Below are 14,561 nucleotides of genomic sequence, written 5' to 3'. Positions count from 1 at the left end.
GAGAACTACTCAACTGGAGTACTGCAGAGAGAGCTACTCAACTGGAGTACTGCAGAGTGAGCTACTCAACTGGAGTACTGCAGAGTGAGCTACTCAACTGGAGTACTGCAGAGTGAGCTACTCAACTGGAGTACTGCAGAGTGAGCTACTCAACTGGAGTACTGCAGAGTGAGCTACTCAACTGGAGTACTGCAGATTGAGCTACTCAACTGGAGTACTGCAGAGAGAGCTACTCAACTGGAGTACTGCAGAGTGAGCTACTCAACTGGAGTACTGCAGAGAGAGCTACTCAACTGGAGTACTGCAGAGTGAGCTACTCAACTGGAGTACTGCAGAGAGAGCTACTCAACTGGAGTACTGCAGAGTGAGCTACTCAACTGGAGTACTGCAGAGAGAGCTACTCAACTGGAGTACTGCAGAGTGAGCTACTCAACTGGAGTACTGCAAAGGGACCTCACAGCTCTGCCAGTGGACTGCAGGGTAACTACTACTTTAAATAAAAAAAAATAAAAAATGAAAATAAAAGTTGAATGCAAACATAAAGATCATGAAAGCAAAAATAAAAAGCTTAGAAAACAGTTACCATGGTAAATCAGTACAGAAAAAAAATAGAGAGCAAAGGTTATTCAGATAATGTGGGATTCTGTGTTTTATCGAACTGCTCTGTGACTGTTAATGTGTTGTTTTTTATGCTTTACAAGAGGCATATAATTTCAGGCTGTAATCTGCAGCACAGTATGTACAAGAGCATTGTCGACTTGTATAACAGAATTAAAATGTTGTTGTTTCTGGTTCCAGGGGGTATGTTATAGTACAAGAGCAGGTGTTTCATAGGGCATGTATACGTAAAGCATCTCAGACTCAGAGTGCTGATTTACGATATGCTTTTTTGTGGATAAGGCGAGGATATGAATGGAGACAATCAGCATTCCTTACTCTGAGCTTTTTTATGAATTATGTGACCAGATGTTCCCACTTCACAGTTTAAGAGGCACCATAGGTATCACCTAAGACTTAATCTGATTTAATGCCAAACAGTCTAAACCTTAGGGACTGTGAGTACAAATGATTTCAGTTATTGTGTGAAATGGAACTCTAACACAATGGCATTGATTACTTTGAACGGGAGGTTGAAATCAAAGAAAATTCTCAGCAATTCTTTCTTCTATTCTTGCATGTCAGCAGAAACCAGACGAAGACTTAATGTAGACAAAATATTTTCCTATTTCTTTTTATGAACTAATATCAACTCAGGAACCTTTCCAAAACGCAGTACATTGTTTGAGAATGAAAAAAGACTCAAGGCACTCTTCTCTGGTATAGATATAAAAAATGCCTTTATTAATGCAGCATATCCACAAAGGAAATTATATTTAAAAAACATGTTGTAACTACCTACATGTTTCAGCTTAGTTAGCCTTCATCAGAGTATGACACAACATGTGTAGCTGGTGTTTTTAGGCTACAAGCAATTAGCAGGATCAATCGATAAACAGTACATTGTGTTTTACTGGCAAAATGATGGCAGATGTTACTTTAGTCTGCAAATTAGACTGTTAAACACTGAAGGTAGATTATTTTGTATCATGATGGGTAAGATCCAGATGGCCATAACAACTGATTATAGAGAAAATTATTGAATAATTTAAGAACTAATCAATATTTAGGAATGATTTAAAAGAAACTTAATACTGGAAATATTGCAAATCTCATCTGGATAAAATGACTTCCATTTAGTATCACTATGGCTATAATTAACCAAAGACTAATCAGAAAGGGCAACTTGTCCTGCCAGAGCACAGATTCTAAGTGTCGGGATGCTGGATTCAGTTTCATACTCAGTCCTAATCAGTATAGTGATGAAGCATTTTGTTTGATATCTGATCCTGAGTAGTGTAGTAATACAGCAGTTTGATATCTAATCTTGAGCAGTATAGTGATGCTGCAAGCTGTTTGATATCTATTTCTCAGCAGTGTACTGATGCAGGCTGCAGCTTGCACTTTGATATCTAATTCTGATAATTCCAGAGGGCTCAGTTTTAGAGGTTTTGGGAAACGTATGACAGTGAAAGTTGATCAGAAGGGCCCCATGGGTGTTTCTGTCTAGAGCCCTCTCGCTAGTCTCTAGAATCGCCTCTGGATATGGCTTCGGTTTTTCAGCCAAAACAAATATGTAATATTATCGTATGTGAATGTACTTTGGAGGAATTAACTACTACCAATCCAATCCAACATCTATAATTCATAGATTGTTAATTTGCTGGTTATTTCCTTATTCTCCAGAGCGAATCTTTTCAAAACGAACAAACTTAAGTGAGTACATTGCATCCAGTGCAGGTTGTGGTAACTATCTGGGCTTGCGTCTGGCCCCTCTCACTCTTACGTTGACATGCGCGTAGGCGTGTTGACGGAAAAGCGAAGTCATTGGCTGCCGGGTAAATTTGAAATGTAACCGAACTGCTTGAAGGAGGAAACAAACAGTTTTCTCTTCGGTCGCCTAACTTGAACGGGCAGGGGGATTATACGCATTAATTTCACAACTTTTTTGTGGAGCCGAAATATTCGGCATCGGAGGACACGAACAGAGTAAGTTTACAGTTGTATAACCATTATGTGACGGCGCACTTGCCTAACGATAGCTAGCTGGAATACCTAGTAGGTATGTTAAATTTGGCTAAAGAGTAGAATGTAGCAAGCTAGCTAGCTAACGCGATAACGTTCTCTTATTGGTGGTTGGCTAAACGGAAACATTGTGGATAACTAGCATAAACGTTGTTTTTTTAATGTTTATTCAGTTAACGTTAGTCTAGCTGCTGTCTTGATACTTTCAAACGCTAGCAAGCTATAAAATATACAACAATATAGCAACATGCTTTGGGTGTGATTGTTGTCCTGGTCGAAGTTGGTTAGCTAACATTAACTTACAAGTGTGCTAGTTAGTTAGTGCACGGCTCTGACTAAAACTGATGGGCTGCAAATTCTGAAGATCATTGGGCAGAAATAACTTTCAGACGTTTACATTTGCCCGTGTATCTGGGACTTAATTTTACGTTTACGTTAGGCAGTCTGGAAAGGTCACGCGCATTCCGGTAGATAGCAGGCTATAACGTTAGATCTTTGAGGTGCTAGAATGTTTTGAGGAAGTTGTGGGTTCAAGCACACAATCACCAGTGTCTGCGGTTTGCATTTGCCCCAGGTCATGGACACCGCGACGTTTAACGTGCAAGGCCTGTTTGATAACATGCGGGCGCACGTTGAGATCCTGAGCGAAGGCATCGAGCCGCGTAAGTAGTCTTATTTAATAACGTGGGGACCGCATTTAATCATCTGAGGTCGGGAATATATATATTTTTTGAGCATGGTTAAAAGTTGGGGTTTGCACTGACGCACCACCTCTCCCGTACTCAGAGTTTATCCAAATGGCGCTGAACTTTGAGGACTGCCGGCGGAAGTGGCAGATGCTGGAGCAGGACCTGGGTGCTTGTAAGGAGGTTCTGGCCAAGGCGGAAACGGAGAGGGGCGCCTTGGAAGTCAAACTCAAGCACGCTCGCAACCAGGTGGATGTGGAGATCCGCCGGCGCCAGAGGGCAGAGGCTGACTGCGAGAAATTGGTGCGTTTGTTTGTGTGTGCTCTCATGGCCTAAACCTGCCACCACCTCAGAATTACAAAAGCTTTCCCTTCGAGTGTAAGAATCATGTAGGGTGCACTCTGCTCTATTGAATTGAGATCAAGAATATAAGTACAATTGTCTTAATATTTGGTGAATAAACAAGTAAAAAACATGCAGTATGAACTCTGGACAGGGCACAGGCTGGCACACTGAAATACAGACAGTGTGTTTCAGCCACACCAACCTACCTGAGGAAGCGCAGGTAAAATGGCATGTTCTCACGACCCCCTCGCTGGTGCGTTTGTGCTGCAGGACCGTCAGATCCAGCTGATCCGCGAGCTGCTGATCGCTGAGAGCTCCAGCACAAGCATCCAGCTCAACGAGGAGCAGCGCTCAGCGCTGGCCTTCCTCAACGCGCGCTCGCAGCCCGCCCAACTCAACACCAGCCGCAGGTGAGGCCCCGATGCACCCGCCGGCCCACTTCAGTTCTGCCGGGCCCCCAACACGCAGGCTGGACTGCTACAGTTCTGCCAGGGCCCCAACCCACCCGCCGGCCCACTTCAGTTTAGCCAGAGTCTGTCCAAGGAGATGATGCAGTGCTCTAGATGTTATGATATTAACACTGTTTCGCTTTGCTTGCTTTGCAGGTTAACCACAATAGATGAGTCTGCCTCCAGTCTGTCAGACATCAGCTACGACCAGACCAACGAGTCTCTGGTGAGTGCACTCGGTGTGAACAACTTTGAATGGTTGCTTATAACAAATTGGCCTGAGACCCCACTTTGTTTTTCCCCATGGAAAGTGGAAACAACTTTAGTATCTATGCTTTTAGTTTGATAACTATGGCACATCTTTGGATCTTGTCTCTGCTTGTTCTGGACTGTGGTCATGCTCTGTTATTGAACGTGATGTTCGTGTTCTGTTATTGAACGTGGTGTTCGTGCTCTGTTACTGAACGTGGTGTTCGTGCTCTGTTATTGAACGTGGTGTTCGTGTTCTGTTATTGAACGTGGTGTTCGTGTTCTGTTATTGAACGTGGTGTTCGTGTTCTGTTATTGAACGTGGTGTTCGTGCTCTGTTACTGAACGTGGTGTTCGTGCACTGTTATTGAACGTGGTGTTCGTGCTCTGTTACTGAACGTGGTGTTCGTGCTCTTATTGAACGTGGTGTTCGTGCTCTGTTATTGAACGTGGTGTTCGTGCTCTGTTATTGAACGTGGTGTTCGTGCTCTGTTATTGAACGTGGTGTTCGTGCTCTGTTATTGAACGTGGTGTCCGTGCTCTGTTATTGAACGTGGTGTCCGTGCTCTGTTATTGAACGTGGTGTCCGTGCTCTGTTATTGAACGTGGTGTCCGTGCTCTGTTATTGAACGTGGTGTCCCTGCTCTGTTATTGAACGTGGTGTCCGTGCTCTGTTATTGAACGTGGTGTCCGTGCTCTGTTATTGAACGTGGTGTTTGTGTGCTCTTATTGAACGTGGTGTTTGTGCTCTCTTATTGAACGTGGTGTTTGTGCCCTCTTATTGAACATGGTGTGTGCTTTCTTGTGCAGGACTGGGACTCGTCTGTGGTGAGGACTGTGCGGCTGAAGAAGAGGCAGAAAAGAGTGAGTCCCCTGCGCTCTGAGCCAAGCAGCAGAAGGCTTCACCCCAATTATCAATCCAACTGACATGATCTCCCCCTTTTCTGACAGCGCTCCTCCCGAAATCACACTGATGGGCCCCCCTGTGCCGGCAAGAGGTCCCGTTCTGCGGGCCGCCCTTCGGATAAGGTACGGTATGGAGACTGGGGCTATAGCTATTGGGCTGGAGACTGGGGCTATAGCTATTGGGCTGGAGACTGGGGCTATAGCTATTGGGCTGGAGACTGGGGCTATAGCTATAGGGGTGGAGACTGGGGCTATAGCTATAGGGGTGGAGACTGGGGCTATAGCTATAGGGGTGGAGACTGGGGCTATGGCTATAGGGCTGGAGACTGGGGCTATGGCTATGGTGCTGGAGACTGGGGCTATAGCTATTGGGCTGGAGACTGGGGCTATAGCTATAGGACTGGAGACTGGGGCTATAGCTATAGGGCTGGAGACTGGGGCTATGGCTATAGGGGTGGAGACTGGGGCTATAGCTATAGGGCTGGAGACTGGGGCTATAGCTATAGGGCTGGAGACTGGGGCTATAGCTATAGGGCTGGAGACTGGGGCTATAGCTATAGGGCTGGAGACTGGGGCTATAGCTATAGGGCTGGAGACTGGGGCTATAGCTATAGGGCTGGAGACTGGGGCTATAGCTATAGGGGTGGAGACTGGGGCTATGGCTATGCGGGGGGAGACTGGGGGTAAATGGGCAGAGACTGTGTGAGTACATTATCCAGAACATTGCCTCTATATTTATAACACTAGCTTGTTTCTCTGCTGTTATCCTTCCGTAGCTGAACGAGTCCATTGTGGCCAAAACCACAGTGACGGTGCCTGGCGACGGCGGCCCCATCGAGGCTGTGGCCACCATAGAGGCAGTGCCCTACTGGACCCGCAGCAGGAGGAAGACTGGTGAGGAGGCTGGAGGGGTGACCTAACTCACTGTTTCCATATACGGCTCTACCCTGGCAGCCATCCAGAGAATTACAGTTCCACCAGACAAAAGCGCGCTTGGCTGACCGTTCGTCACACACAGTGAGGCACGACTGCTGCGGGGCGAACCATCAGTCTGCCCTCGGCAGGGTTGGGCTGAGTTCCATTTTAATTCAGTCCGTATTAATTGTCAATTAGTTGATGAAATTTCAGTTTGTTTCCTGAATTGACCAAAATTGACCCCTCCATTGGCTCTCCATTGAGAAAGTACTTCCATTGAAGAATTCCATTGAAGAATTCCATGCCATTTCTGGCCAATCGGCCAGGGCACTTGACTGATACCTACTGATCAACTGTGGTTAAGTTGGTCAGTGCTTTGTGGCAAATGTGCTGGAGTTAGTGAATACCCTTTCAGTAGAGTACATATGAAACCGGGTTGTCCCCCCCCTCTCAGCAGTGACTCAGGGATGGGACTCAGAGTGTGGCCATGTGGAGAACACACCGAAGCAGCCCGGGAAGCAGGAGAGGAACCCAGCCCAGCCCAGCACCCCGCAGGGCAACGGAGGGGTCCGCCTGCACGAGTTCATCTCCAAAACGGTAGGCCCCCCCCCCCCCCCCCCATATTTGCATATTTGGTGTCGATTGACCAAGCTTATTGCAGGATCACTTCATGTCAGAGGTCACCCTCTCAGAACATCAGTGGGCTAAGCCAGACTAAAAAATATATGCTTACAGTGTATCTGTGTCTAAATATCTGTCTCTTCTTGTGGCTTTCTTTGTATAAAAAAAAAAAAAAAAAGAGGAAATGTGACTGGTTTATTAAGAAAGCTGTCCAGGCTCTGTGCTGTACGTGTTATGAACTCATCCATTAGGGAGGGGACGTGTTGTGAGAGGTCTTTGGCAGGCCCGCTCACCTTGAATGGCCCGGTTCTGCCGTGGCGGAAAGGGAGCGTCCCTGTGTGTGTGTGTGTGTGTGGTGTGTGTGTGTGTGTGTGTGTGTGTGAGTGAGTGTGAGTGAGTGTGTGAGTGTGTGAGTGTGTGAGTGAGTGAGAACAGCATCTGTAATCACGATGGAGAAATCCACACCTACAGAACGGCACGCGCCGTGGAAACGAGGCGGTCGGGAGACGCCCTCTGGCTCCGAGGGGGAGAGAACATAAAGGATGACAGATTGGCTGTTCTGAGCGTGCGCCCTCCTTCCCCACGCAGGTCATCAAGCCCGAATCCTGTGTGCCGTGTGGGAAGAGGATCAAGTTCGGGAAACTGTCTCTGAAATGCCGCGACTGCCGCGTGGTCTCGCACCCGGAGTGCCGGGACCGCTGCCCCCTGCCCTGCATACCCACGCTCGCCGGCACCCCCGTCAGGATCGGAGAGGTACTGCAGCCTCTCACTTAATGGCTGGGTATTCCCCTGCTGGCTCTGCTCCGTTTGCTCAATAACTGAACGGGTCCATTCAGCCTTTCCCCCTCTGTGTACCCAGGGCACCCTGGCAGACTACGTCCCTGCCACAGCTCCCATGATTCCCTCTCTGGTTGTCCACTGTGTCAACGAGATTGAGCACCGAGGGCTGCACGAGGTGAGGGGATTTTTATTTCATATTCTGTTTTCGTTTTTGTGCATTGGAGTTTGATGTCTCTTGCTTGGTCCTACACTCAGCCCACTCCCTATAGCCGCGTTACCGTTCAGTAGTGCAGGTCAGCGTGGGGGCGGTCAGGATGCGGTTCCACCCTGCGGTCGCTTCCCTGCACTGTGACGCCGGACTGCCTTTTGGGGTGCCGGTTTGAGTGAATCCATTAGATGGATATTGTAGACAACCAAAGCACTCGGTGTTATTAACTGAAATGATGATTGCCAAGCTGTTCTTTGGGAAGACATTAATGCACAAAATGGAGGTGCTCCAGGGCACTGTTAGAAGTGTTCGCAAATCCGTGTAGGAAGTAAAAAGTTTCAAGCCAGGAAATTACTTTCAATGGCTTGGCAGGTTGTCTACATGTTGTGGTGAAGCTGCCTGATTCAGGGCATGGGATGTGGTGTGCACTTGATTGGCTTGCCTGGAATCCTCCTATCTCCTGCTGTGCGTTTTTTTAGGGATGCTGTTCCTCTTTATTTTCCCTGATTAATCAGTAAATTCATATTTCCAGACCCAATATGTTACAGACGTGGACAAGGGGACTTGAGCATGTCATAAGCAGGCTTCTGGACTGGGTAACAGGTGACAGCAGGAGGGAACGGGCAGTAATATAGCCAAATGCTAGTGGCCTCCATAGATATTTTGCCATCTACTGTATAAGCAAGCGGGAACATTCACATCTGAGGGGTTCTGTACTAACAAGGTGGCGTGAAGGGTAAAGGTCTCTCAGCTGTGGGCTTGTGTCCATTGCAGGCTGGGCTGTACAGATTCCCAGGCTGAACCTGCTGTGTAGAGTCCCAGGCTGAACCGCACGCTCTCTTTTCAGGCTGGTTTGTACCGGGTGTCGGGCATGGACCGCACGGTGAAGGAGCTGAAGGAGAAGTTCCTACGGGGGAAGACGGTCCCTCTCCTCAGTAAGGTGGAGGACATCCACGCCATCTGCGGCCTCCTCAAGGACTTCCTGCGGAACCTCAAAGAGCCGCTGCTCACCTTCCGCCTCAACCGCAACTTCATGGAGGCTGCAGGTGGGTCGCACAGGTGTCCGTTATTTCAGCAGAGACCACAGCTTCTCTGTTCCCTCCATCTTCTCCGCTTCTTAAATGCAGGAGCTTCTTGTTGGTAATGCTATCTTGTTTACACTGCTATTATAATCCATCGTCACACTTAATCACGTCCTCTACATGTTCAGAATGTGGTTCACATTGCAGAGTTTCTGCGGTAGTGAGACAGAACTTGTTAGGGATGAAGCATGGAGCTGTGGAGATGTGCTTTTAGGGGTTTGGCCTCCCCGACACAGCACTTTCCGTACTTTCCTCCCTCTGACCTTCTGTGCTTCCCCTCCTGTCTGAATAAAGTGGAAATACAGGGCCAGACTCCAGTCTCCATTTATCAGATAATAATTGTTAATCGGCTAATTGTTGCGGAGTGTGACGGGGAATGCGGTTAGGTGTGGCTATTTAGACACGGTGTCTCAGACTCTTATCTCTAAAACCTGCTGGATATGGAAGTTCTATTTTGCTTTTATTTTTTATTTTTTTTCCAACAGTAATTTGTTCTTCTCCGTTTAATTCTCCCACGAGTTGCATGGAGCACTTTCCGAATTATACTTTTTAGGTATTCAGTAGAGATCATTGATGGATTGTTCAGAGTTTCTAGCCATGATGCTGCTGCTTTTAGTTTGTAAACAAATTGCTTTTACAGAGGAAGAAATTTATCATGGCTGATACTGTGTGTGAAGGGCCAGGGACGTGTTCAGCAGGCAAATGGGACTGAAAACGCACAACTTTAAATGTGCCAGCTTATGTTTACATTATCAAACGGTAGTTTCACCTAGCTAATTCATTTTCAACATTGTAATTATGCTCGATTCGCAAAATGTGTTCCGGCGGTCCTATTCTCAGTTAAGAACCTCTGCAAGCTTGCAGAGAGAGTCATAAATCACTGCATTTAGCAAGAGTGCAAACCTGAGCTTTAACAGGTTATAAAATGGCTTCTATATAGTCCAGACTTGGCTTGTGGTATTTTGTGATCATCAGAAAACTTCACAAAAAAACTTCCCATACTGCACATTATTTAAGAAATTGAACTGAAAATGTTTCTAATATTATGGTTTCTGGAACAGCTTATGTGTTTGGCTGGGTGCTGCATTTTAACAGGCTTTGGCTTCTTTCCCAGAAATTCAAGATGATGACAATAGCATCGCAATGGTGTACCAAACCATCAGTGATCTGCCCCTAGCCAACAGAGACACACTGGCCTTCCTCATCATTCATCTGCAGAGGTAAGGCACATGCATACACGTACACACCTTTACACACACATACAAGCCTACACTTCTATACATACAAACACGAATGTACACACATACATTCAATTTAGTTCTGTTTTAATTGTGGATTTTATAGACCGTCACAAAGGTGCATTAAAGGAAAATTGTGACAAACTAGGACTGAACCCTCAGAAAACAAACAAGTAAATTCTTGGGGCGGCCTGTAGCATAGTGCTTAAGGTAAATGACTGGGACACCCAAGGTCGGTGGTTGTAATCCCGGTGTAGCCACAATAAGATCCACACAGCCGTTGGGCCCTTGAGCAAGGCCCTTAACCCTGCATTGCTCCAGGGGAGGATTGTCTCCTGCTTAGTCTAATCAACTGTACGTCGCTCTGGATATGAGCGTCTGCCAAATTCCATTAATGTAATGTAAATTCTGTAGTGTTGAATTTTAGTTTCATGGTTCTTCAAAATCCTCAAGTATTTGCATTCTGGGAAAGTCAGTGAGAACACTCCAATATTCTTTTGTCCTTGAGCAACCAGTAAATTGGCCAAATTAAAAAAGAAATGGTAAAACTGTAAAGCAAGTGAGATGCATCCATCTTTCTTGCTAACTCATTAGCGCAATGTCACTTAGTGTCAAGTGTGCCGATTATGCTTACAAATTAGGGAGCTTTTTAGTGCATTAAGTCTCCTACAAAAAGTCACTGGAGAGAAGTGTATACCTTTGCCCATACAGGATATTTAGAAAATAATGTAGTTACGCCTCAAACCTAGCCCTATAGGCCAAGGTAACACTATTGCACAAATAATGAATAAATAAATAGTTATCCATTCTTCACAATGTCATTACAATGTCTATCTCAGATATGAGCCCTGAGAAAATCATGCTCTTGATTGTATGTGATGTCTGAGCCTGAATACTGATCCAGGAATCGGTTGACCCTTTCCATAGCCTAGCCTCATCCATTATGAGCTAAACTGCAAAACTGATCTTAGACCCTTAGACCCGTGTACCTGCTCTGAGGTGAGTGCAGGCCGTGGTTGAGTGTCGAGTAGTAAGCCCTGATTGGCCCACTTCTGACCTGGGCTGTGCTTCCAGGGTTGCTCGGAGTACGGACACCAAGATGGACGGGTCGAACCTGGCTCGAGTGTTCGGGCCCACGCTGGTGGGTCATGCGGTGCCTGACCCGGACCCCCGCACCATCCTGCAGGACACCAAACGGCAGCCTAAGGTATGCGCATTCCCTAAAGCGGCCTTCAGCCAGTGGCCTGGAGCCGTCACGTCAGCTCCAGCATTACCTACATCGTCTTCAGCTTCAAAAATACCTGAATGTATACAACTGTCTTAGGAACTTGAATTACCCTGCCTAAAATATGAGCTTTATAAGGTGTATATAAGCTTTGTTTTATTTGAGATGAGAGGTGTAACGTATTTAGGCTTTTAGAAAGTTTAATTGGCTCAGAACTAAGCCCCATTGACCTTATGAACTTTGACACATTGACCCTTCGTGGAGCAGATGCAGTGTGGCTCAGGGCGATGATGTAATTGGACTGTGGTGTGATTGGACAGGTGATTGAGCGTCTCTTGGGCCTTCCTGTCGAGTACTGGAGCCAATTCATGATGGTAGAACCTGACCAGGCCCCAGGTCACATGATCATCGAGAACACCAACTGCTACGCCACTCCGGAACATAAAGGTGAGACCACTCCCATAATGCACTCGCACAAGATAACAAAGTGTTATGTGCTAGATTGGGAAGTTCTCCATAACTTGCTTTTTGGACACAGCCTTGTTTCACATCTTTGTTGTAAAAAAAAAATAAAAAAAATAAAAAAATGTTTCATGTATATATAAAAAAGCCAAAAAGGTCAGACTCACATTTCAGCTGGTTAGTCTTCCGTGTGATTGTGATGGCTACAAATCAGGCTTTTATGAAGTACTACAGATTTATTCTCTTGAGTTCAGCACCCCAACTCCCACCATGTCAAATGTTGTCTGTGGTGTCAGGGAGATGCCCCGTCACTGATTAACAGGCTTTATCTGTGTGTGTTCCCACACTCCAGTGAGCATGCTGGGGCCCCTGACCACTCCTGAGCACCAGCTGACCAAGACCCCATCCTCCAGCTCTTTGTCCCAGCGCATGAAGTCCACCTTCGGCAGGAACACTCCCATGTAAGCACCTTCTCTCCCGGAACATGTTTACAACATCACCCTCCTTTCCCTCCCGCTCAATGATTCTTTAGGTACCGGACTTGGGTTCACACGTTGCGTGGGTTAGCTAAACGCAGAGGACTTTGCACTCCAGACACACTCTGACTTTGCAGGTTAATCTTTCACTGTGTTATATGGCCGAACGGTGTCAGCTCCCTGGAGCTGCATTCTGAACATGTGATCTCACCGGGGCTCGATAACGGCTCTTCTGTCCTTCACGCCAGACCACGTTTCAGAAGTGATTTATGATGTTGTCTTTTTAATGCAGGCAGCACTTTTTTCCGTAGAGCTAATTGAGATTGGTTTTTGATGTCTGGAACTCTGTTCCCTTCCAGATTCGGATGCAAGACCAAGTCTACGAGTAGCTTTGGCCAGCAGTCCGGCTTCTTCTCTCCGATCGTGTAGTGGCCCAGTGCATCCTGGGAATCTACTCTGTTTCCGGCTTCGAAGTCTTGCAATATTTTATACCCATTTTTATTTTCTACATTTTACCAAATTCTACTTATTCCAGGTCGTTTAGGCCTTTACTAAAACACTTTGTATCCCGTAACATGACTACATTTTTAACGTCTTTTAAATGTTCAAGTATGTATTTATAATCAAATGGAGGACTGAGATTGTATGGCTCTTCCACCAGTGTTTTTATGCTGTTTTTGTCTTCCCAGAGCTCTGATTTACCTCTGTATCCCGTATTTAGAAGCTCTGCTTGTAAAACCGGATTATGGTTGAAATCCCTTGGTGCCCAATCATATGCCCTGGGTGACAGTGCTGGGTTTCATTCCAGCCATTCGCTACGCTTGCTAATGTCACTTTACACACCTTCAACAAGAGAGGAGGGACCTAATTGGTGAAATCCCAATTGGTTGGGATGAATACCTGCATACTCCGTGCCCTCCATGGCACATGATTTGGCACCGCTGGTTTAATTTGACCCATAATGGCTATGACGTGCGTTATGGCACTCTGCCCTGTTTTGGGTCATTTTTACCTGTTTTTACTCTCTCTAATCAGGCTGAGCTGGATGATCTGTGTCCCTCAGCTCAGCAATCGCGTGTAAAAATGTATTTGTGTGATTCATAAACCAGCAGTGTATAAAGGGGGCTGGCAACAGTGGCACAGTGTGGTAGAAAAATGAAGAAAAGACCGATTTACCTTCAGGTAAATATAAATACAGCCACACCTGCCTTGCAGCTTTCATTAGCGATTTTGTGAATTGGTGATCATACTGATTAATTTACGAATATTCAGAGTAGGGAGAGAAAAAAAAAACAAGAAAAAAAAAAAGTTGCTCTTTATATTTGAACCCAATTGAGTTTTGTATGTGGCGTCACTCAGTGTAACGGTAAAAGCTTATGGTCACCTTTTAGGCACAGAATTTTGTAATGTTGGAATTCCTAAAGGGTTTCCTTAAGAGCAAATTACAGTAAATTAGGTTTGGCAGGGAAGAGTGGCAGGTGTTAAAACTACACCTAAGAAGTTTGCTACATGCCTTTTCAGTTTGATATTACAGGTCCAGTATCTCATCACTATTTGAGTACAGTCAGCATGTCCCTCTTCTTCAGTGGGAAAGTAGTTGTAGGGACTCGTAACAAACTTGTTTGAACTTTCTGGTACGTATTCTTAATATCAGAACCTGTCTGCCGAGCGAGTTATAAGTACTTTTCTAATGTGTCCGGTGTGCAATATGACAGGATTGAGCTCCATGCAGCTAGTTTCCAAAGTACCGCATCACTACCCTTTGTCCAGGTCTCGAGTTCAACTGGCTCTGTCCCAGGGGGTCACGACGATGACCTTTCATTGCTAGAGGTCGAGGTTCGGGCGAGGAACTGCGGTGTGTTTGCATATTTGTGTTCCCTGAACCGCTGGCTCTAGTTTCACAATGGCCATTGTCTCCCTCGCAAATCAAAGGTGGGCTTGCACTCCAGGTGGCCTTGAGCCATTGTGTCTGAGGGCTAATGTGTCGGGAAGCTAAAGGCACTCACTCCTCCAGCCCTTTATTAGTGCTTCATGGGACCTGGGCTATGTGCTGTTCTGCGCTCAGATTTAGAACCAGGCTGCACTATCCATGAGCGCCCAAGGTGAGATAAAGCATCCGCTTGCTCTGCCCAGAGGACTCTGCATGGGAACGGCATGCTGGTAATGGGAACAGGTTGTGCTGTTTTTGGACTGCATTCCTAGAAGCAATGTGGGTTTGAGTGTGAATATATAATGTGTGGTTGGACATGCTGTCCCGTTTCCCTCAAATACAGTAAACATTTGTAACAATCAAATTG

At 46.1% G+C, this 14,561-nt stretch overlaps 1 protein-coding gene across 2 annotated transcripts; it reads left to right on the top strand.

Moving 5' to 3' along the window:
* The first annotated feature begins 2,429 nt into the window (after nt 1-2,429).
* Nucleotides 2,430-14,558, top strand: racgap1 (Rac GTPase activating protein 1). Of its 2 annotated transcripts, none has more exons than XM_061258596.1 (17): nt 2,430-2,586; nt 3,197-3,284; nt 3,409-3,611; nt 3,924-4,063; nt 4,259-4,328; nt 5,162-5,215; nt 5,303-5,380; nt 6,034-6,151; nt 6,630-6,769; nt 7,382-7,546; nt 7,653-7,748; nt 8,629-8,827; nt 9,978-10,083; nt 11,176-11,308; nt 11,647-11,773; nt 12,141-12,249; nt 12,624-14,558. In XM_061258596.1, exons 2-17 carry the CDS (start codon nt 3,200-3,202, stop codon nt 12,691-12,693), a joined length of 1,893 nt encoding a protein of 630 aa, XP_061114580.1. In that variant the 5' UTR covers nt 2,430-2,586; nt 3,197-3,199; the 3' UTR covers nt 12,694-14,558. The 2 variants fall into 2 exon arrangements, with proteins under 2 accessions (XP_061114580.1, XP_061114579.1); XM_061258595.1 differs by having other exon boundaries at nt 6,627-6,769.
* The last annotated feature ends 3 nt before the right edge of the window (nt 14,559-14,561 follow it).

The sequence above is a fragment of the Conger conger genome, chromosome 10 (assembly GCF_963514075.1).
Source record: "Conger conger chromosome 10, fConCon1.1, whole genome shotgun sequence".
Classification (NCBI taxonomy): Eukaryota; Metazoa; Chordata; class Actinopteri; order Anguilliformes; family Congridae; genus Conger; species Conger conger.
This window is presented reverse-complemented; position numbering and strand designations above follow the sequence as displayed.

What these genes read in the sequence shown, in the direction of transcription:
- racgap1 (XM_061258595.1), top strand. Translation starts at nt 3,200, where the DNA reads ATGGACACCGCGACGTTTAACGTGCAAGGCCTGTTTGATAACATGCGG. An exon ending in AGGCTGACTGCGAGAAATTG is followed by an intron (nt 3,612 to 3,923) that starts GTGCGTTTGTTT and finishes TTTGTGCTGCAG; the next exon opens with GACCGTCAGATCCAGCTGAT. An exon ending in CGGGCCGCCCTTCGGATAAG is followed by an intron (nt 5,381 to 6,033) that starts GTACGGTATGGA and finishes ATCCTTCCGTAG; the next exon opens with CTGAACGAGTCCATTGTGGC.